This window comes from Uloborus diversus, chromosome 7 (assembly GCF_026930045.1).
Source record: "Uloborus diversus isolate 005 chromosome 7, Udiv.v.3.1, whole genome shotgun sequence".
NCBI classification, from domain to species: domain Eukaryota; kingdom Metazoa; phylum Arthropoda; class Arachnida; order Araneae; family Uloboridae; genus Uloborus; species Uloborus diversus.
The window spans coordinates 13,130,978-13,152,590 of NC_072737.1; the positions used below are offsets into that span (position 1 = coordinate 13,130,978).

Below are 21,613 nucleotides of genomic sequence, written 5' to 3' on the forward strand. Positions count from 1 at the left end.
TTGTTTGGCCTATTCTAACTGGAAATATAATGTATGGAATCGAATAAAGTTTGATACCCATATCCTCCCATATGAGTTGATGCTGAGAAGTTCTAGAAACCAAACTATTTTACGTTTTGCTTGACTGATGTATCTCAAGAAATAGTGCCAGGTCTCGCATGAAAGTTTTGGAGCTAGTCACTCCAGGAAGGGTCTTCTCGGGTATTTTTAAGCAAGAGCATTATTTACTGCGAAAGACCGAAATCTGATGAATTGCGGCAGTCGACTTTAAATGTCAATATTCTTATTTACTTAGCAAAGACAACGGCTTAACCATGAAAATTTCTGATGAACTACAGATGATTGTTGACATTCCTCAATATCCGAGTTCTCAAATATCGTGCTGATTTCATCAGCAATCACAACGTTGCCAAAAGATGAAAGAAAAATCATTGTTAACGAAAAGCAAGCTAAAACGTGCTTCATTAGAACTTGAAACTTAAACATGTGCTCTGAAAAGTTATCATAGATTTCGATCAAGTTCTTCCTCCTCTGTGCCCGTTATCCAGTTGCCTTCAATTTGTCAAAGTGCAGCCAAAAAATAACAAATTCTTCAATTACATATACTTTTAAAAAATTTTAAAAATTTTGAAATTTAAGATTTGTATTCAGACGTAAGATTTATATTTCTTACCTTTGGGTGGATTAATAGGAATGCCTGATCTGTACAGATTTTCCTCGTGTAACCAGTCCCTATTTCTCCTCACCGTCCTCACGGACATCGCAACTATAATTCCCAGGAACAGACCGAACAGGATCCGCCTCCTGAGCAGTCCCTCCTGCCTCTTGTAGAGTTGCTCGAAGCCGAGAGCAACCAGGAGGCAGAATCCCATGGATGGGATGTAGAGCACCCTCTCTGCCACCACGAATCCTACGTAGAAGAATAGATTCGTGGCGGGTATGAAAGGGATGACCAGAAGGCCGATGGCCATTATCACAGCAGCGTGGCACTGACAGTCTGTCACTGCCTGAAAAGAGTGGGTGCCACCGTTGGCCACCGTGCCATTGGCGATGCCTGTCCGGTGGTGGCCGTTGGCATATCCACAGTTGTTGTTGTTGTTATTGTTGACACCATTGGAGATGCACTTTCCAGAACTAGTAAAGTTCTTGCTGCAGCAGGTAGTGTATTTCCCGAAAACAGAGTTCTTGCTGCCACTGTTCGTTCTGACCGACTGTTTGGATCTGTACGAGTAGCAGGAACATGCCTGCTTTCCCGCTAGCCTGTGGTTGCAGTGTCCAGCACTGCCGCTGTAGGCGCACGGTTTGGTCAGTGTCCTCGAAATGTGGAACAGGAATTTGACGCCGGACAAGTAGAAACAGGCACTGAAGATATTCCTGGGGTCCATGGGTGAAGTCAGCAAGGGAATGGCTTCCATGGACCAATCGAAGCTGAGCCACCGCGGACAGAGCAGCAGCCAGAAATTGAAGGCTGGCAAGAACAGGAAGGTGAGAGTCCGGGTCATCAGGGAATCGCTGTCAGAGGCCGGATTATCTGCTGGCGAAAAATTTGGTGCTTGGCTGCCCATGAGGTGGAAGCGCAGGGCGAGTAATGCAACGGCTGCTCCAAGCAAGTGCAGCAGACCTTCTCTTAAGGGACCATAACTTTTCTGAAAGGAAAAAATGGCAATAAATATCATAAATAAACCATACCACATTCTTATTTCATTTTTATGGAAAAAACCATTGAATAATAATGTAAAAATCATAAACCTATTGTATTCACAAAACGTACCAATGATTATCGAATAAGATTTTTGGATTATTATCTGAAATGTGAAAATGTTATAACTTAAATAGGAGTACTGAAACACAAATGCGGTTGTCAGTTGATATTTTGGATTAGTTATTTTTAACACCCCACTCTCAGACAAAGGGGAGATAATTTTCTTTCAATGGCATGAAGTACAGCAACATGCAGTACAGCAAATACCATCTTTGGCTCAAACTTAAAAAATACGCCTTAATGAAACTATTAATTATTACATGCTCAAATAATGTTGGCTACTGATAACAATTTTGTTCCGAAATATTCATTAAAAAGTGTGTGTGTGACACATTTGGTGACATCCTCTCATAATTTTCGCCTCCTTTTTCCCGTAGAAATATATATTATTCTTGCTTCTCTTCTGAAGCAAGAAACCTGTAACAACTTTTTGGTTCTTTTCCTTCGCACGTGAGACCTTCTATGAATGCGTTGATTGTAAGATGATTGTAGCCCTCCTCAGTAATTCAGTCTTATGCATTCTATTCCGTTGGAAGTGAATTGTTCGCTATACTTGAGATGTGGGAGCTCAGTTGGTTAAATCCTGATACAATTATCCAGATGATTTTATTTCAGGAAAGGTTGAGCCAAAGATTTCCCTTTACTATCTGATTATTATGTTTTACCGTTGCACTCGCATGTCATTGTATAGGCGACATTGTGTCCTTATCCCAATGAAGACCTATAAGGACGGTGCCTTCATATTTATGGGAATTTTTAGGACAACGTCATAATCTCTAAGACATGCCATGTGATAAGGGCAGTTATAAAATGTCTTTATTAGAATAATGAGAAATACCTCAAGGACTAGAACGCAGTCCAAAAATGTTCGTAAATCTGCAGAAACTGTTATGTTTTCATAAAAAAAGTTTCATCTTGATCTAATTTCAAAAGTATTTCGAGTTGATTGGAAAGTGTCTTAAACTCAATTACGAGAACAATGAAATAAGAATGCTATAACAATACATATACAAAGGGCCTATTTGTTCTACTTGACTTGCGTAATATTTGCAGTCAAAAAATTAACACTTTTTGTTTTTTGGTGTAACATACCACTAAATTGATAATGTTGAGTTTTAGATTCTTTGTTGTGTCTACGTCAGTATCGTTAAAAGTAATGAATCATTTGCCCCAAAATAAAGAAATCCTATTGTGTTCTTCTTCAAGAAATGTTTTCTCGTATACCTTAGCATTCATTTTGCTTTTTTTTCCCCTCCTACTGAACTAGTAATTTCACGGTGATTTAACGGGATAAAAAGGGTATTCCGTCACTCTTACTGAGATAGGACTGACAGTTTTATAGGGGAAAAAATGTGTAAGAAACCGATAATGCGAAGTTTTTTTTTATGTTGTTTGTGTAGCTCTTCTCATTCAAGGTGAGTTGAATGAGGCATTGTTGAACAGTAAAAATGGGGGGGGGGGCAGAGACAACTGTAGTAGATATCATGAAAATCTATAAAAAATATATATTTTTTAAACTACTAAAAAATAAGGACCTTGTTTCCCGAAACCGTCAAGTCTAAAGCTTCAAAAATTGACTTTTCGGTGGAAAAGATTGAAGTACATCCTCGCCTCAGAGCAACGGTAGGATATCTTAGTGTTATTCCTGGGATTAGATGTATTATTTTTTTTGCTTTGAGGCAACGACATGTCTAGCAGTGTATTTACAATAAGTAGAAGTTCGAAGCAAAGTTTAGTGTCGTATTTGAAAGCAGAGGTGAAATCCATGCTTTTTTTTCTTTTTTCTCCCGACAAGAGTTAAGTCACAGTTGAGTTTTGAACTAAAAAGGATTAAATTACAATTACTTTTGGCGCCAAAAGAGTTCAATAACGTTTCTTGTTCTTTCTCTAGTAAACTATATTCTACTTCGCTTTGCTTGTTTAGAATAAAATGCGTTTTTTTATGTTTGTTCACAAGAAATCTTTAAAATTCACATACATTACAAAACAAACCTTCAGTTGAAAAATCATTCCAGTGTCATGGCTCACTAAAAATCAACTCGTTATTCACAAGTGACTCGAAACTTATAGTTTAAAAAGCGATCTTCTAGTAAACTATATTCTGTTTAGTTTTGTATGTAAGTTTTGTATGTATTTTGCGTGTAACTAAAAGATCTATTTCAGTCTCTTTTTTTTTAATGCTTGTCTTCAAAAAATCTTTAGAGATTGAAGTCATTTGCAAATCAAACCTCTAGCAGAAAGATCATTCAACTGTCACGACTCGCTAAAAATATACTCGACACATTAACTAAAAGGTGCTCAACACTTAAAATTTGAAAAGCGACCTTCAAGTAAACTAAATTCTATTTAGTTTTCTATGTTTAGACTAAAAGACTTATTTCAGTCTCGTTCTTTTATGTTTGTCTTCGAAAAATCATTAGAGATTGAAGTCATGTATAAAACAAACCTCTATCAGAAAAATCATTCTACTCTCAAGACTCACTAAAAATCCACTCGTTAACCACAAGTTTCTCCACGCTTATAGTTTGACAAACGACCTTCTAGTAAACTATATTCTCTTCATATGGGGAGATAACATTTCCGGGCTTATTGGCCGTGGTCTAATTGCAGTAGAAATTCCAGACGTTTCGGCTTGCTTTGCTACAGCCATCATCAGTGGTATGAGTTTGGTGAGACTGACCAAAGTTTCTGGAGACCACTGACAAGTCTCACCAAACTCATACCACTGATGATGGCTGCAGCAAAGCAAGCCGAAACGTCTGAAATTTCTACTGCAATTAGACCACGGCCAATAAGCCCGGAAATGTTATCTCTCCATATTGACGCCGGCCGTGAAAGCCTTAAACAGTATTTATATTCTGTTCAGTTTTGTATTCTTAGACTAAAAGACTTATTTCAGTCTCTTTTTATTTATTTATTTTTGATGTTTTTCTTCAAAAAATCTTTAGAAATTGAAGTCATTTACAAAACAAACCTCCAGCAGAAAAATCGACCGTCACAACTCACTAAAAATAATCTCGACACGTTAACCTCAAGTGGCTCAGCACTTATAGTTTGAAAAACGACTTTCTAGTAAACTATATTCTATTTATTCAGTAAATTACCGCCCATTAGCCAGGGCTAAAGCAGAAATACGTGAAATACACCGCCAGCTCAGTCATTTCCAGCCGAGGACTGCAGTTTCTTGCTTATTAGCACTCATCAGCCCGGCATAGGAAAGTGACTGAGCTGGAGATGGAAAAACCTCTTAAGGAAGCCAAGAGTGTGAAACAAACTGGTAGCTAATATAGAATTAGCAAACCAGATGAGTGACCGAAGCAATGGTTTCGAGTTGAACCGAACCATTGCTTCGGTCACTCGTCTGGTTTGCTAATTCTATATATTAGCTACCAGTTTGTTTTCACTCTTGGCTTCCTTAAGAGGTTTACGTATTTCTGCTTTAGCCCTGGCTAATGGGCGGTAATTTACTGAATATACCTTGCCTCGCGTTCAATCTTCGAGTTGAACCGAACCATTGCTTCGATCACTCGTCTGTTTTGCTAATTCTATATTAGCTACCAGTTTGTTTTCACACTCTTGGCTTCCTTAAGAGGTTTTTCCATCTCCAGCTCAGTCACTTTCCTATGCCGGGCTGATGAGTGCTAATAAGCACGAAACTGCAGTCCTCGGCTGGAAATGAATGAGCTGGCGGTGTATTTCACGTATATTCTATTTAGTTTTGTATGTTTAGACTGTTAGACGTATTTCAGTCTCGTTCTTTTATTTTTGTCTTCACAAAAGTCTTTGGATATTGAAGTTATTAACAAAACAAACCTCAAGCAGAAAGATCACTCGACTGTCGCGGTTCACTAAAAATGCATTTGTTAACCACAAGCGGCTCGACACTTGTAGTTAAAAAGCGACTGCTTACTAGTAGTCTATTCTTTTTAGTTTTGTCTGCTCCCACTAAAAGACTTATTTCAATCTCATTTTTCAAAGTCCACTTCGTGTCCTCAATGCGGCAATAAATAACACACATGGTATTTAAATAAATAACTAAAAGACAAAAAAAAAACCCATCGTATTATCCGAAAACCAGTCAAAACAAGCGAAGAGGCGAGGCTCTGCTTTATTACTTCGGTAGTCCTCCATTTGATTTTTACTCCGTACGCATATTTGTTTGGGCTTCCCGAGGCATCTCGTCGGGGCGGACGGAGTCACGAAGTGGTGATTAACTCTCGTGTAATGACACCGTGATCGTGTCATTGGCGAGGAATCGAATCCTGCTCACGTTCCCGATCAGTCCCCGGGGTGAACGAAGAAGGAATTAACAGCGTCTCGGGGAATCGCTGCGCTGTGTTATGACTACATTACGCCACCCATGCCAAGTGATGGAGTTGGCACTCGCGCACGATTTTATTCGTCTGCGGACGGGGTGGATGGGGGATCGTGATTCCGAGTAGTATTCCCATGCACTGTTTCGCAGGCTGTAAATAGCATAATCGGAAAAGATTCTGGTAAGAGCACGAAGATAGGTACAAACTAGGTCTTGGGAAAAAAAAAAAATCAAAGTCTAAGCGATCATTGTTTTGTTCCATACTGCCTTCCTAAATGGCCGCTAAAATTCGATTGCTGTCCCGTCCTTATAGGAGCTGTCCCTTCCAGGGGTGCAAGTGGACTCAAGTAAAATTTTCTGAAGAGTGAAATTTTCTCAAGACAGTGTGAAATTCTCCGAAAATAAAAGAAAGCTGGACCCCTCCCCCCTCACCTCGAAACCCCCTGTAAAAATTCTTCAAATATGCACATAAAAATCATTGAGATCATTAAAAATAAAACCATTTATTTATTTTTTTCTTTTTTGATAAATTTTTCAGTTTTAGAATGTGTTGTCATCTCAAAATTTTCGGAAAAGGCAACCTAAAATGTTCGGAATTTCCTGAAATTTCGGATCACATACACCACAAGTCCCTGCCTTTGAAAAACCATTTTTATACTCCACATAACATAACACTGCAGGGTCCCCCGTATCTATTACTATTTGTGGTTATACCGGATGAATGGAGACCTGAAGACAGCTCTGATTTTCTGATCCAGACCAGAAGCAGAGCAATCCTTGGTCCAGCACCCCCAGAGGTATTGATTCAGTTGCAAGACTTCGTGATCACGACATGAAACGTGCTCCAATCACCTTCAGCGAGCACGGAGGATCTTCGACCGGCAGGGATCGAACCTGGGATACGAGTCCGGCGCCTTACCGATCAGGTCACCACTGCCACCATTTGTATACGTACTGAATTTCGCTCGGTTCATTACAATTTTTTAAGTTGGAGCGCCCACAAAAAAATCATCGACATGCACACATATATACAGATAGACATCTTTACAAAGCGTTTGAAATAGGACCAGCTTCATCAAATTTCGAAACATTTCACATATCCAACACTTTATTCTGTACCTTTTGGATGATAGGAAAAAGTGAAAAGGCATAGCTCCAAAAGTAAACTTATAACTAAAGAAATATTTCTAAATATTTATTTCGCACTCCTTCGATATAATCACATATTTTAGACTCTATCAACTAATATTTCCTCTAGTTTTCTCAACCTAATTTAGTTAAATTATATCATAACTCCATTGTGGTAGCCAATTGAGGATCCTTACCAGGAAGTCACACTAATAATAACCTTTTAGAAACCCTTTACATGATTCAAATCGAGAGAGCGTAGCTTAACAAGTTTTTTAAAAGCATCTCCCTTCGTATATGGTTGTTCTTGAGATACTGCTTTTTAAGTATGATCAAAAATGAAGACGTTAGTTGGAAGGAAGGTAGTAAAATCTTGTCAAACCATGTTGAAAATACTATACAATTTTTCGTTAATAGTTTTTTCCCCCCCAGGTACTGTAGCTTTATTTCTTTCCCGTCAGCAGCTCGTTATAAGTTTTGGCTTTTTCACTGGAATATTAAAATTGGTCAATCAGAATTACGATTTTATCAATTTTTCACCCTCATCAATTGTTTTAGAGTTTATGTTTCGCGAATGGGGTGAAACTTTAAACAAAATTGCTTTTACTTGGGGTCTCTTAATAACAGCTATACCAGGCTCATCATTTCAATTTTTTTTAAAGGGAGGTGGTCAAAGGTATATTTTACCGAGAGACAACAGAAACCATGCCCACATACATAAAACGGTATTGATTTCCAAAGCCAGGGGTCGGGGGTCCATCCTCCTGACCCCCTAAATGACGGGTCTGGCAACTTTTTACATCTCCTGGGCTATGAAAGCAACAACTACAACATTATGATTAAAACTCTTTACCTTGTACTTGTACGTGCTTTGCCATTGGGACATAAAATTGAATAAAACCGATTCGGCAGTATATATTTTTCAATACTTTAAAAAACTAGGGGGCTCTGCCCCCTGCTCGTTAACGCTCACCAACCCCCGAAGATTGCTTCGCAATTTTATTTGATTTGCAACGATTTAAATCGTCAGTCAAAAAGAAACAGATTAAAAACGCATTATGAGTTAGCTCCCTTTGGATCAAAAAGCACCCCTTCCCCTGATTTCAAAATAACTTGCACCAACTTGCAGAGCCGTAAGGCATAAGGGGCTCCTGAGCACTGCAAAACTGCAGTTTTGTATATTAGTGGTCTCTAGTAATATATTATGCTCTTTAGCTCGGAGCTGGAATTGAGTTAGGCCTACGATTTTCCGTTAAAATCGAAACCCTTAAAGTTTGTAATAAGGAAAAGAAGAAACATGCGAATCGAAAAGACGTAACTATGACAACGCCAAATAAAACATCAATAATTTTAATGGAGATGAGAATAATTCGAACTTGATTTTTAACGGCTTGTCACTTTTTTTTCTTTGAAGATAGAAGCTCAGTTTTTCGACCATAGGTCGAAATAGAGTTGGAGTAAAAAAACCCGCTCTTTTCAGAGGTGTCAAAAAGAAAACTGTAGAACAATTCCTGTTTTTTACTGATAGATTTAATGAAGAAAGTAGTGCCTAAATTTTAGCTAAGCCTAAAAAAGTTCGAGCTACAAACGCAAATAACTCTCGCCGTATTTAAGTTAGAGCATTGAAACAAATTGCGTAGAACGCGGAAAATTCCACTCTTTCCATCGATATATAACTATTAATATGTGCAAGTAATTTTTTACCCCTTAGGCAATAATAGGCAATTTACACGAAATTTGAGATTAAAAAATTTATTACGAAAAAACTAATTCGAATTTAAAAAAATAAAACCCCAGGTGCACACCACCGGGGCTTGAAGTAATTTTGTACAAGATTTCAAGGCTGTAGGTGCTATGTGGTCTCTTGGACGCACGCCCACCACAGACTTCCTTTCTGAATTTCTTTGAAACCTTACTTTTATTTACTATAAAGAAATAAAGAATGTAGTGTGGAAACTATTTTTTCGTTCCATCGTTTTATATTAATTCTATTTCAACTTCAATCAATAGCTCAAAACGTTCGATTCAATTCGAGCGAGATACATTTCTCAAAGCGACACACGAGAGCTCCTCCGGTATCCTTTCGAAGAAACCACCTTGCATTCTATTAATTCCCAGTTAGCTAGAAAACCTCCCCCCTCCTCCCCACAACCCTTCCAAGAGCGGGATTTCGTAATTCGCGATTTCGGCTCACATCATCCGAAAAATTTTCCCACCTTCGCATAATTATTTTTTAATGGACGGCAAAGTTATGATGCCCCCCCCCCCCCTTTCTTGCTTCATTAACTGTTCCTTAAGTTTCAACCCCATTCTAATTTAGACGTTTGCGGTTTCGCTAATACCCCTCGGGCCCGGGGGGAAATCCCCCTCCGAAGGAAATCATTAATTGCTGCAGCTCCCGGAATCGGGAGCTTGCGAAAGATTTAGGGAAAATTTGCATTTTTATTCCCTTTGGCTTTGTAACTTTTCCCTCTCTGGTTTCTGTCAGTGCTGTGTCGAGTGCCGCCTCGCTAATAGCTGTACTGAAAAGTTGTGTACATTCATTAATAGAGGGAAAGTAAATCTGACCGCAGCTTATTAATATTTAATGAACGGTATAATTTCTATTAATATAAACAATTTTCTCTCATTCTAATGACGTAGGAAATGTTGTCGAAACGGTTCTCTAGCAAGCCATTTGAACCTCACTTTAAAAATAAATTACCATTAAGAGCTTCACCTACCCTTTTAACTATGTAGATGGTTATTTAATTGATGGTTTAAGTCATTAATGTACATTACATCAGTTAAAGTAAATTTAAAAAACTCAAGCGTGGAAAAGCAATTATCAGCTGAAACTTTGCAAGTTAGTCTTTTTAGCAACTTCCGCCAGTTTTATTTGATAGTGATTTGGGATTTCAGAAATGTGAACTTGATGCTTGAGCATGAAATAGCAAAACTAAAGGAAGTGCCTTTCAAATTCTGCAGCTAGAAACTTGAAAAGATGGCTCGCTCAAGATAGCTTATTACAGCAAATAGAAGTCATTGAATTTCGAATCCACCTCAAACCAACTGAAGATTTGAACTGTTATCAAAAAATTTTTATGGATTCAATTCTGATTTGAAGTAAAGAAATTGCGGTGTGCAAATCTAAGCGGATGTCACATCTTGACGAAATGGTCAAGAAAAGTTGGTTCTAGCCAGAGCAACAGTTCAAGTAAGAGTCAGAGATACTCCTCTTTTGCACTCTGAGAACATACAGTTAGCCCCCGAGGATGAGCGTTGAGAACTAGCACATATTCTAGAACTCGACTTCAGCAAAAAATTTGTCGAAGGAAACATGGTCTGAACTTAATTATGCATTAGTATTGTTTTTCTGAAATAGAATTGTGGAAGCACAGAATTACAGCAGAGGAATCAAGTCTCGAAATCAACTTCCAAAATTTTTGTTCTAAAGGACATTTTTTTTTGGTGGGGGGGGGGACTTTTTTGAAAATTGGGGATTAAGGTGATCTTGTTTTATGTTCTTATTTTACTCATTTTGAGTACGACAGTAAAAATGTAAATGAAATAAAGAGCCCTATAGGGTAGCTTAGTTCTGCTTGCCTAACTGAATAATTTCTACAAGCCATTAATTCGTCAGGTTTACAGAACTGGCCAATATAGAAGTAAAGAAATGTTTTAAAAAATAAGGGAGCGGTAGTAAATATCAAGCATTGCCACGTTCCAAAAACCGATGAGTCACCAAAGAAAGCAACGATGATTCGAAAGCAAAGAAAGTAACAGAAAGAAAAAAAAGAGAATCATGAAAATTTAAACAAGCTTTTTCTTCAAGAAGTTGGAATAAAAGTTTCTGCTGGAATTCAAATATTCAGCAGATTTTACTGATTATGGTAAAATGATACTAATGTGAGGAACGAATTAGTTAAATTGAACTGTGCAAAATATTTTTAAATAATGCGAACTGCATTGCTTTCAACAGCCTAGCTCATCGTCATGTGGCAGTCAAACAAAAAACCCTGTTAAATGTTTGCTGCTGGGAAACATCCCTGTGATATCCTCATCATATATCAGTTCTAATAGGGGAATGGGGAATCACACGAAAAGGCATTAAAGAAAAAAAAATAAATGAGTAGCAATTGACAAAGTATAGTAGAACATGTTTTTTGAATCATTTGCCCTTGTTTTCCCGTAACCGAAAAATAAATTTTTAAAATCGGCTGACATTTTCAGGAAGTTGCCAAATTTAATGAGAAATGGAAGTTTCAGGAAAAAGTGATCAGATTCTCCGTATCTTTGAACGTTATTGAATTTGCAGCAACTGTTTAAGAGTTCATTTTTCAAATTTGGCGACTTTTTTTTTACTGTCACCAATCTTTAAGACCTTATGTCTCGATAACGGTGAGACAAGGGCAAATGATTTATTGCGTCGAAAAGCATGATCCACTAACTCTTGATTGCTGCTTATTTTATTTATTTATTTTTTTATTATTACACTGATTAGTAATGTCTCTTCGTGAGACAAATGGAAAACACTGTGCTTACCTCACTGATGACTTGCAGGAAGTCCTTGGGATGCAGCCTGTGGACGACGCATACGTCATACAGAGCACAGACAGCGAGCACGGTGACCCCGTGCTCCTTGGTGAGCATGGACGCCGTTGCCATGGCGACGCTCGCCCACAGGTACCCGCCGCTTGTCGCGGTACTTGCAGTACCGGCGGTACGCAAGCAGCCCCAGCAAAAAGAAGAGACACGCCCCCAAATCCGCCCGCCCCACCACGCCCGCCACGGCCTCGGTGTGGACTGGGTGGGCGGCAAAGAGAAGGGCGGCGGAAAAGGCGGAGAGGGGGCTGCGGACGAGAAGGGCGCGTGCCAGGAGGGCGAAGAGGGCAGAGACCAGGGCGTGCAGGACCACGTTCACCAGGTGGTAGGGCCCGGGTTCTAGTCCCGACAGCAGGTAGTTGAGGCGGAAGGAGAGCACGCAGAGGGGCCTGTAGGACTTGTGTGAACCGCTGTGCGTGAGGGGCGTGCCCCAGAAGTCGTCCGTGAAGAGCCTGGACAGGGGCGTGCTCGGCAGTAGGTCCTGGTTTGTCTTGATGGCTCGGCTGCAAGAGAAGAAGTAAATGGAATAAATCTTCAAATGACTATAAAATTTTGAAAAGCTTTATAAAGTGATGATAGTAAAATTATACAGCATTTTAAGAACCCTCAACACATTTTTTGCTGAAGCAAATGCAGTTGTTTTCATTTTGTGATTACCTTATAAATTTGTGTATGTGAGTGTGTGTGTAAGGGGGAACGGTGAAATTGATCCCCCGCACTAGTAGCGAAAAATATGAGAAACATGCTAAAAATGTTAAAATGTATCCATAATTATCTTACGGCTCCACTTCATGCGAAGTTAAGAGAAAACATGTCGTAACAAATTTGCCAAAAACGTTATTGAAATTATAGCAAAATATTGCTTACTACGAGTGGTTGATATTACGATCCTTTTACATCAAGAGGATATGCAATCAGAGCAAAGTTAGGATTTATGTACAAAAAAAAGTTGGCACTCTACAGTCACCGGTTGAAAAATCGAAACCTGAAAAAGGGAAGGATTGCACGTGGATTTGCTTACTTGTAGAGTCATTTCAACAACATCAGGACATGGTCCTAAGCGTGATATCTATGCATGATAATATCTGTACGTCAGAACCAGAGTGACTTAAGTCCAAAAATTGTGATTTTCCTCTCATCAGCGCATTTTATGTTGAAACCTATTCCACATCAAGCCACGTAAACGTAATTCTTAAAAAAGTCATTTCAACAATATCAGGACACGGTCCTAAGGCCCCTATATATATACGAGCCGGCGCATCAGCTTAACATCAGCCATTTTGGATCGGACTGCGTGTTTGAGTGGTTGTCTTTTCTGGCGAGTTATCGCGCTTGGTGATTGTTCACTGCGAGCGATTATTAGCTGCGTGTGAATTGTTTATTGGATAAAATATTATTTTCGGCAAATTTGGCGAAATCCGAAACTTTGCTCTGGTAACCCTAGCAGTGAAACAATGAAAAATCCGATCCAAAATGACAAAACTTAAGCTGATGCGTCGGTCTATCTATAAAGCGGCTCTACATGGTCCTAAGCGTGAATCTATAGATGATAATATCTGTACATCAAAACCAGAGTGACGTAAATCCAAAAATTGAGATATTCCTTTTATTACTGCATTGTATGTTGAAACCGATTCCACATCAAGCCATATAAGCGTAATTCTTTAAAAAAAAAACTTTTTCAATTTTTTAACAGGCTTAAAAGAACACGCGTCCTATTCTTTGCATGCGCCAGAAAAAGTTTTCCTCTCTCTTGTAAAATTTCCATAATGTGGCTTACGTCCTTCTTTCTATAAGGTACAGATATTTCACTGTGGTTTTACTCTGACACTTATGTGCATTATGCATCATTCACATTAATTTTGTGCTGCATCTCTGAAGTTTACAACCTATAAATTTCCACTACATTATAAAACAAAAAGTAATATGTTCTGAATTTTCATACAATTTTAATTCAAAAGCATCTTATCCATTAGATGGCACATATAAAGAACAGTTTCTCAGACGAAAAACTATTTTATAGGTACAAAAAACATTTAATGGTTAAAAAACAATTTACTGCCAAAGAGAGTTTGAAACAACATCGAAGAACACAAAAGGGAATCAATACGAAATATTCATAATTTTTTTGTTTCTGGATTAGAGCAAAGCTTTCGGGAAATGGTCTCATAAAAATGCCATCCGCAAATCCAAGCCAATAAAAAGTTAAGAACAAATCCTGCTTTTCGTGCAATAGAAATGAAATCCGTTCTTCTGAAAATCGGCGCTATTTTCAGGACAAGAAATTGGTGTACCTATATTCGCCGGAACCGTTAAAAAAACATTTCGCGGCATTAGCATTTAGACAACTCTACTCCATTCGCCACACTTGCGCCATCTATCGATGGACGAAAGAGCGGATAATGGAAGGAGTGAAATAAATGTTCTGAATATTATTTACATTATCCCAGCAGTTACGTCGAATATTTTTAGCATCGATTTGGCAACAGATGTTTATCGGAGTGTTCCCGGGCAATTATAATTTCAAAACAAGGAAGCGGGAACGAATCCACTGCTCGTTTTTGAAGTTGAAGTTGCAGTTAAATTTTATGGTCATGTCTTTATTTTAATTCTAGAGGTATTTCTCCATCGAGGAAATTGCCGCCGAATGTAAATTTTTTCGATTGTTTCGGAGCACGAAATACAAAGTCAAAGCCGCTTCAGATTTTGAGGAGCGTGAATTTCCGATATAATGTTTGTCCTTATGCGAGTTAACTGCTTCACTGTGACTGTGTTCTGGGTAAAGACAAAGGATAGGAGGGAAACGAATATTTTTGCTTAAAATGTAGAATTGCGTGCCTTTTGCATGCAATTCATGTTCAATGCATTACATTTCATAATTCGAATACATTTGTATCACATGATGCATACGTATTCGATGGGAGTTTCTTTATGTCTTGAGATTTAGAGCTTTGCAATGAGTAAAAGACGGAAACGAACGATTTCGGAAACTGAGCAAATGTTTCACAGAATGAAAAATGTTTATCGGTGGCAAAAAGAGAATATAAATTGCTTTCTATGAGTCTCTTTCGAATCTTTTACTCTATTCTAATTGTGGTGTGTTTTTTCATAGATTACGCACTTTTAAAAATTGACAATATTTAAACCAATGCTGATATTGAAAATCATTTTTCACAGATCTTTTCTCATTGTATTTCAATTTTGTAATTACTTGTGCACTGTCGATGATTTGCCTAAAATCCTTTTAACATGCAATCAGATAAATGAAAAGTTTTGTTTACTTTAATAAGCTAACTATCTCATTAAAACGTTGGTACTTCATTGATTTAACTAATAGCGGCGTTGAATGTTACATTCTTAAGCTATTTTAAACAACTTTAAAATATCTTTGTGTCATAGCAGGGTTTCAGCTGCTTTTGTGTGAACAAATTTTTAATAATTTCTTGAAAAACAGATGTTACTTGTACTTAATAAAAATAGTCTCTTATATTTATTTTATCAATCATTTGTGTCTATGCAATAAGCTTTAAACTGTCTGCTCTTTTCGAGGAAGACTTCTGATACCTATGAGTTGCTGATGCGTCGAATAAGAGGAGATTGTTTTAAGTTCATCACACGATCTCATCCACTGACTAAACGAAATGAGAACAATCCTACGCAATACTGGTGTCACGCAGGCCTTTACGAACTTAAATTAAAATCATTACCATCGCAGTTAACATCTTTAAAAATTCCAAGATTCGAAAAGTATGTAACTTTTTCCGCTGTCACTGATCCGAGTGAATTACTACATAGCACAGCATAGATTCGTGGTCTGTCTAAGAACTCAAGAATTGTTAAACCTCATTTGTTGCAGCATGGTGTACTTTGTTGCTTCAGAAGATTCATGTCCTTCAACTGTTTTTTGCACCCGTATCAGAAAATGTGCAAGTACAGGAGCGGTGTTCAATCAGACGCAAGATGTCCCTCCCAATGCCGAATTTATGTGATTTTCTAAAGAACGTGTTCCATCCATTTAGCTTGTCCACAAGTTAGATCTGCCTCACTTAGAAGATTGACAACCTCACACAGTTTTTTACACACAAAGTCTAAAAACAGTTTTTTCATGAACGGTGTTTAATCAGGTGCAAAATGTCTTCCCCTTCCCCCCTGCCGAATTCATACGTTCTTGTAAATGAATTCACTCCACCTAAAGCATCCATTCTGGGGCCATCATTCTGATTCAGAGAGAAAAAGGCTTTCAACAGTTTTTTCATCACATGTCTGAAACTGTTCAGTCAGATCCACCCCCCAACCCCAATTCCTCCTCCTGATTCTGTTCATCCTCGTAACTATTCCACCTAATTCGTCCATTAACATGGGCTACTTTGACAGTTCACTAAGAAGATTGCGTTCTTCAACGGAGATGTTCACCTCGTGGTTAGCAGCTGCGTACTTGAAGGGTGAATAATCTGACGCAAGAACATCCCCCCCCCCCGAATATATTCGTCTCATGCGTCAGCTACAACATCTGTTCATGTTCACCATCTAATCAGATTGATGCTCTGGCACCAAATTTATGCGCCTTATTTGCTTTGCGACTGCTTCCGCCCTCGTTTGTTGCCGATTGGAATTCTTCTCCCTCGGTGGAATCCATGCTCCCGACCACCACCAAAGAGACATGTCCCCTCCAGAAGGGGGGGGGGGGACAAACAACTTCCTCAGAGAAATTGAATTAGTGTTCCGCGCTCGACATTAGGGCTGCTCTGAGGCAGAGAGAGGAGGGTGGGAACGATACGATCATTTTCGTCTCATTGATTCGAGGAGAGAAGACACGTGGCCGGGAATGTCTGGAAAAGTATCCGTTTATTCTCATGTTCCTTAGTACAGCAATGTGTATAAATTTTTCTTTCCATTTTTTTTTTCCTTTTCGATTTCTCCTATTGATTTTATTTTCAATTAAGAACATGAATGGACAAGGAATGGCATTGACTGACCGCAGATGTATTTTACCCCACATTAGGTTGCATTGATTTTCAGCAGAAAAAGATAAAATTCTGCTTTTTTTTTTTTTAAATCCTTTGAAATTATTATTAGGCAAGAAAGATGTTATTAGTTATAGTCAAACTGGTACTTATTTGGCTCTCGCTCTGTATAAATGTTACTGTGGAAGTCCGAAACTTAGTATATGTCGACATATGCCACTGAATGTCAATATTCACACAATTTATATAGATATATATATTCACACAAACAGTCAAAATACAAATGAAAAAGCAAATGAAAAAAGCGAGATCATCAAAATGGAAAATGAAAAAGGTGAACCCAGGACCAACACTTTCTCAAGGGGGGGGGGGGAGGGGGATTGGTCCTAAAGTTCACAGGGCCCTTTCTGTCTAGCAAGAGGGAAGGTCCCAAACTTAAGGACCAATCCCCCCCTTGAGAAAGTGTTGGTCCTGGGTTCACCTTTTTCATTTTCCATTTTGATGTTCTCGCTTTTTTCTTTTGCATTTTCATTTGTATTTTGACTGTTTGTGTGAATATGTTTGTACTGTTTTTGTTTCTAGCAGCTTTGCGCTGGCATTACGGTACACTTTTGTATTTATTCTTTCAGTTTTTTAATGTCGTTGATTTTTTCAATTTCTTTGAATTTCTATTTTAAAATTGTCTTAAATTGTATCTCTTGTTTTTTATATATATATATATATATATATATATATATATATATATATATATATATATATATATATATATATATATATATATATATATATATATATACAGAGATAGAGAGAAATATATATTCAGGTAGAAAATTTTTAGTCTATTTCTTAGTTGGGGGGAGGAAAAAAAAACTAAAATTTTCAGTTATGTTTTTAATCGTTCGGTTTTTTTCGGACCCTGTGCAAACACACATGCGCACACACAGAAAATATTTATCGTTGACGATATCCTTTTAATTGATACAAGTGCATGAAAATTTACTTAAAACGTCAACGGAGCTCATTACAATTCATTTCATTTGTTTGAAAAAGTAAAAGTTTAACAAAAACTATGATATCCGTAATTTCGAGCCGAGCTTTTCCAGCTTCGTGCTTAAAGAAACTAAAACCAACTAACGCAAATTTCCAATAAATAATCAAAAATCGAAGTGAGAAGAAAAGAAGGAGGGAGAGGGATGAAATGCTGCTGTGTCAACACTAAAAATATTCCGACGCATCAGCAGGAGCTGGAAACAATGCCACTCGGAAAAAAAAGGAAAAGGAAATAAATGCAGAAAACTTTCACCGGTTTCGGAAATATTTTCTTTCGCTCAAAGATTTAATGCGCTGCCAAATTTTCGACAGATAGCCCCAAGTTTTTAGCCAGAGAATAGAATAATTTCGTAACAGGTTGCAGCACCCATCTGCGGCACCCTCATTCTAGCAGACGATGCTGAATTCGAAAATTTCGAGAACATGTTTCCTTATCGACATCCCTCCCCCTGCGCCCCTTTCTTTTTTAAGAAGAAAAAAAGTTCTTTATTGATATCGATCCCCGGAAAAGTTTGGAGCCATATTTCTTTCGGGGTAGTCCCGGCGGATCATCCGTTCTGGCTGACAATCTCCGGAAAGATGGGTGGAATTTCGAACGCTTAATAAAGAGGAATCTTTTGAACGTCACGCAGAATCGACGATAACTTGATAACATTCAATGTTCCGACAAAAAGGTTCGAAAACTTTCTTTCGACAGTGACCCACTTCTTTTTCATGGCCTTTTTTTTTTTTCTTTCCCCACCGTTACTTTTTGAGTTCAATCTCCATCTTTACTTTGTACTATTTCGGCTTCTAAGTTACTATCATAATGAATTTCCAGAAACCTGGAATTTAATTAGCTGTATGTGACACCAAAGTTTGACGTTTAGTTGAGCGTGACATATGTTACTGTGCAAGACCGAAATTGGAGAATGTCGACTTTTACTGACGATTCTCCGGAAATATTCGCTCTTTCGCCGATGTCTGAAATGCATTCCAATTCTTTTCAAGCCCCAACCTATCTCTGTTTCCGAACGTACCCTTGGATTCAAGTGAAATTTATTCCTATGGTTTCCAGAAAACTGAAAAGCTCAGTGTATGTATCGAACAGGATTTATAGGCGAGATATTATAAACGGATATTCTGAGATTAAGCACACAAGTCCGAAACAGATTTGTTCCAAGAGCAGTAAATAAAGATCTTGTACCATATGCAGCACTGGGGTCAGGGGTGCTCATCCCGACCCCCCCCCCCCCCCCAAGTTTAATGGCGCAAATCCCCTTCTCCAAATTTCAACCCTCCTTCCCATTTTTATTTTCTAGCTCTCTTTTTTATTTATTAATTTTTTTTAATACGTTTTATTATTTTTTTTAAATATTTTTCATTTACTTGTTTTTAATTATTGTTATAATTATTATTATTTTATTAGAAAAGTTCTGTGCTACGCCAATGACACAAACACAAACTAAATAAATAAACGAAATAAAATATAAACAGAATAAAATAAAATAAAATAAAGAAATTAAGTTAAAAATAAATCAATAAATTAACTTAAATAAATAAATTTAAAAAGTAAAAAATCTTCCCCCCCCCTTTTGATGGTTCAACATGCGCCATAATTATTCCATGTAGACACCTCTGACCGGGGTCATCCTAAGTGGGTCCTGGGAAAGCAAGCAGACGAACTCGTAAGTTTTAGTTGTCAATGTTGTCAACAAACTGCAACTGTAACTTTAATAAAATGCTGCAAGCAGCTTTCTGTCTGTGGTGAGGTTTGAGTTTGGATTAATTTTCTGCTTTGTGTAATGTTTAGTTACAAAGATACTTGTATATTTAACGATAGCAGACAATTCGCCTTGCTACTGGCAGTGTTTATTTCAGTCGTAACTTTTGTGGACAGATTCGATTTCAAATCAAATCAAATGGGGTGGGTCAAAGCTCATGATGGATTAAAGGTATCTATATCCTTTCTTTCGCAAAATAATTAAGATAGCTGGGATCGTTAAAGTGAGAAAAAGATTACTTGAAATATGTTTATCATTTATTGTGACGATTTTTTAAAAAACATTTAAATGTTCTCCAAATCATGCTCATTTAATAACACGTTTAATAATAATTTTAAATGCTCGAATTTTTTCGTTAAGTTTCATATTGAAGATGCTTTGTAAATCTTGTTTATTATTTGTCGATATTATTCTACTTTGTACTGTTTTTAACAAGTTTTTCATACTGTGAAGATTTATATAGATGGATCCAGTGAAAACAAAAACGTATTTTCTCAGGTTAATAAGCGAAACTAACTATTTTGTAGTTAATTTAAAATCTTTGGAAATTGATTATGTAATGTAGTTTCATTTGCTTATATAGATGGATCCAGTGAAAACAAAAACGTATTTTCTCAGGGTAATAAGACAAACTAACTATTTTGTAGTTAATTCTAAATCTTTGGAAAATGATTATGTAATGTAATTTCATTTGCTTTTTTTTCTAATGGGTTTCAATTTTTTTACGGCATTACTAGTTGAAATGATAATTCTCAAAATTGAAAAAATAATAAATAAAAATAAGTAAATAAGTACAAACAAAATTAATAAAAATAAAAGTTTCCTTCTCTTTTATTCATTGATTTACGTTACGTAACAACCTATTTCCTTACACTGTGATGTTGATTTTGATGGATACTAGTTTCTCCAGATGCTTTTGCAATACGATATTTCTATTGCAGAGTTTTCACACTCAGTTCACCAATTGGTACGAGACATACAATCCGTAAAGATTTTCACGTGTCGTTTATATCATAATATTCAATGTTTAAAAGTTGGATTGGAATAAATAATTCTTTGGTTGTTCAGGACTCCTTATCCTTTCTGTTGCGCCAATTGACACCTCTCATTAATTCTGTACCAATTATGTTTCCAATTTTATTACATCAAGAATGTAAAACAGTTTAAAACAGGGAAACAATCCCGAATCAAAGATGGAAACAACCATTAAAAACTTAAATCGCCATTTCTCCAACTAATTCAATCATGAGAATTACTCGCTGTGGCTTTCTAGAAATCTGGCGTTTTTATTTCAGGAAATCAGCCGCCGGGGAGACGACAAAAGAGGTAAAAATCCTATAGACGTAATTAAATATTTCTTTTCGACAAAACATTATTTTCACCAACCCAAACCGACGACGTTTATTGTGACCCAATATTAGCTCGGGACGTCTGCAATGCATCCGCAAGAAGAGATAAGTTTTCTTTCAGCATACTTTTCTTATCTTAAACATCCCCGCCTCATCATTTCTTTGCTCAGTGCAGCGGAAGATCTGATCTCTGCTCCAGAGTGTTGCATATGAATTCCAGAAATTACAAACTTTCCAACTTTTCCAATTTCGCATCTGACGAAGAATTGGGGGGGGGGGGGGTATCAGTCTCTCAGCCATCTGACGAAGGAAGGGGGGGGGGATATCAGTCACCCATCCATGCCAATGACGAGGCAAGGGGAGGGGGAGAAGGCAATTGAGGCCGAGCTTAAGAAAAACTGCAAATGGAGCCCGGAATGAAGCCTCCGGGGCTAGAAAATAAATGAATGAAGTTTTTCTCATTCTGCTGAGTGGGGTCAACTCTTGGCCCCTCTCCAAACCACACAGGCACACATTTCGACGAAGCAATAAACAGAATGAGAGAAGGAATATGCGGAAGACAACTCACGGGGGATGTTCCATTAAGTTGATTTCGTTACCGGGAGTGGCGGAGGGGTCGGAAGGGTTCTGGAACACACACATGATCGCTTCGGCCGCGGCGTCTGGTGTTCGTCCAACCCAGATTGATTTTTCACTGC

The 21,613-nt window shown here is 37.7% G+C and overlaps 1 protein-coding gene across 1 annotated transcript in view; it reads right to left on the bottom strand.

Moving 5' to 3' along the window:
* Positions 1-647: 647 nt before the first annotated feature.
* The window catches only part of LOC129226268 (protein O-mannosyl-transferase TMTC2-like), a 55,411-nt gene continuing 34,445 nt past the window's right edge, over positions 648-21,613 (bottom strand). Inside the window, 3 exon segments of the mRNA XM_054860869.1 lie at positions 648-1,646; positions 11,730-11,873; positions 11,875-12,292. Of these exon segments, the coding sequence (XP_054716844.1) occupies positions 648-1,646; positions 11,730-11,873; positions 11,875-12,292 (1,561 nt within the window).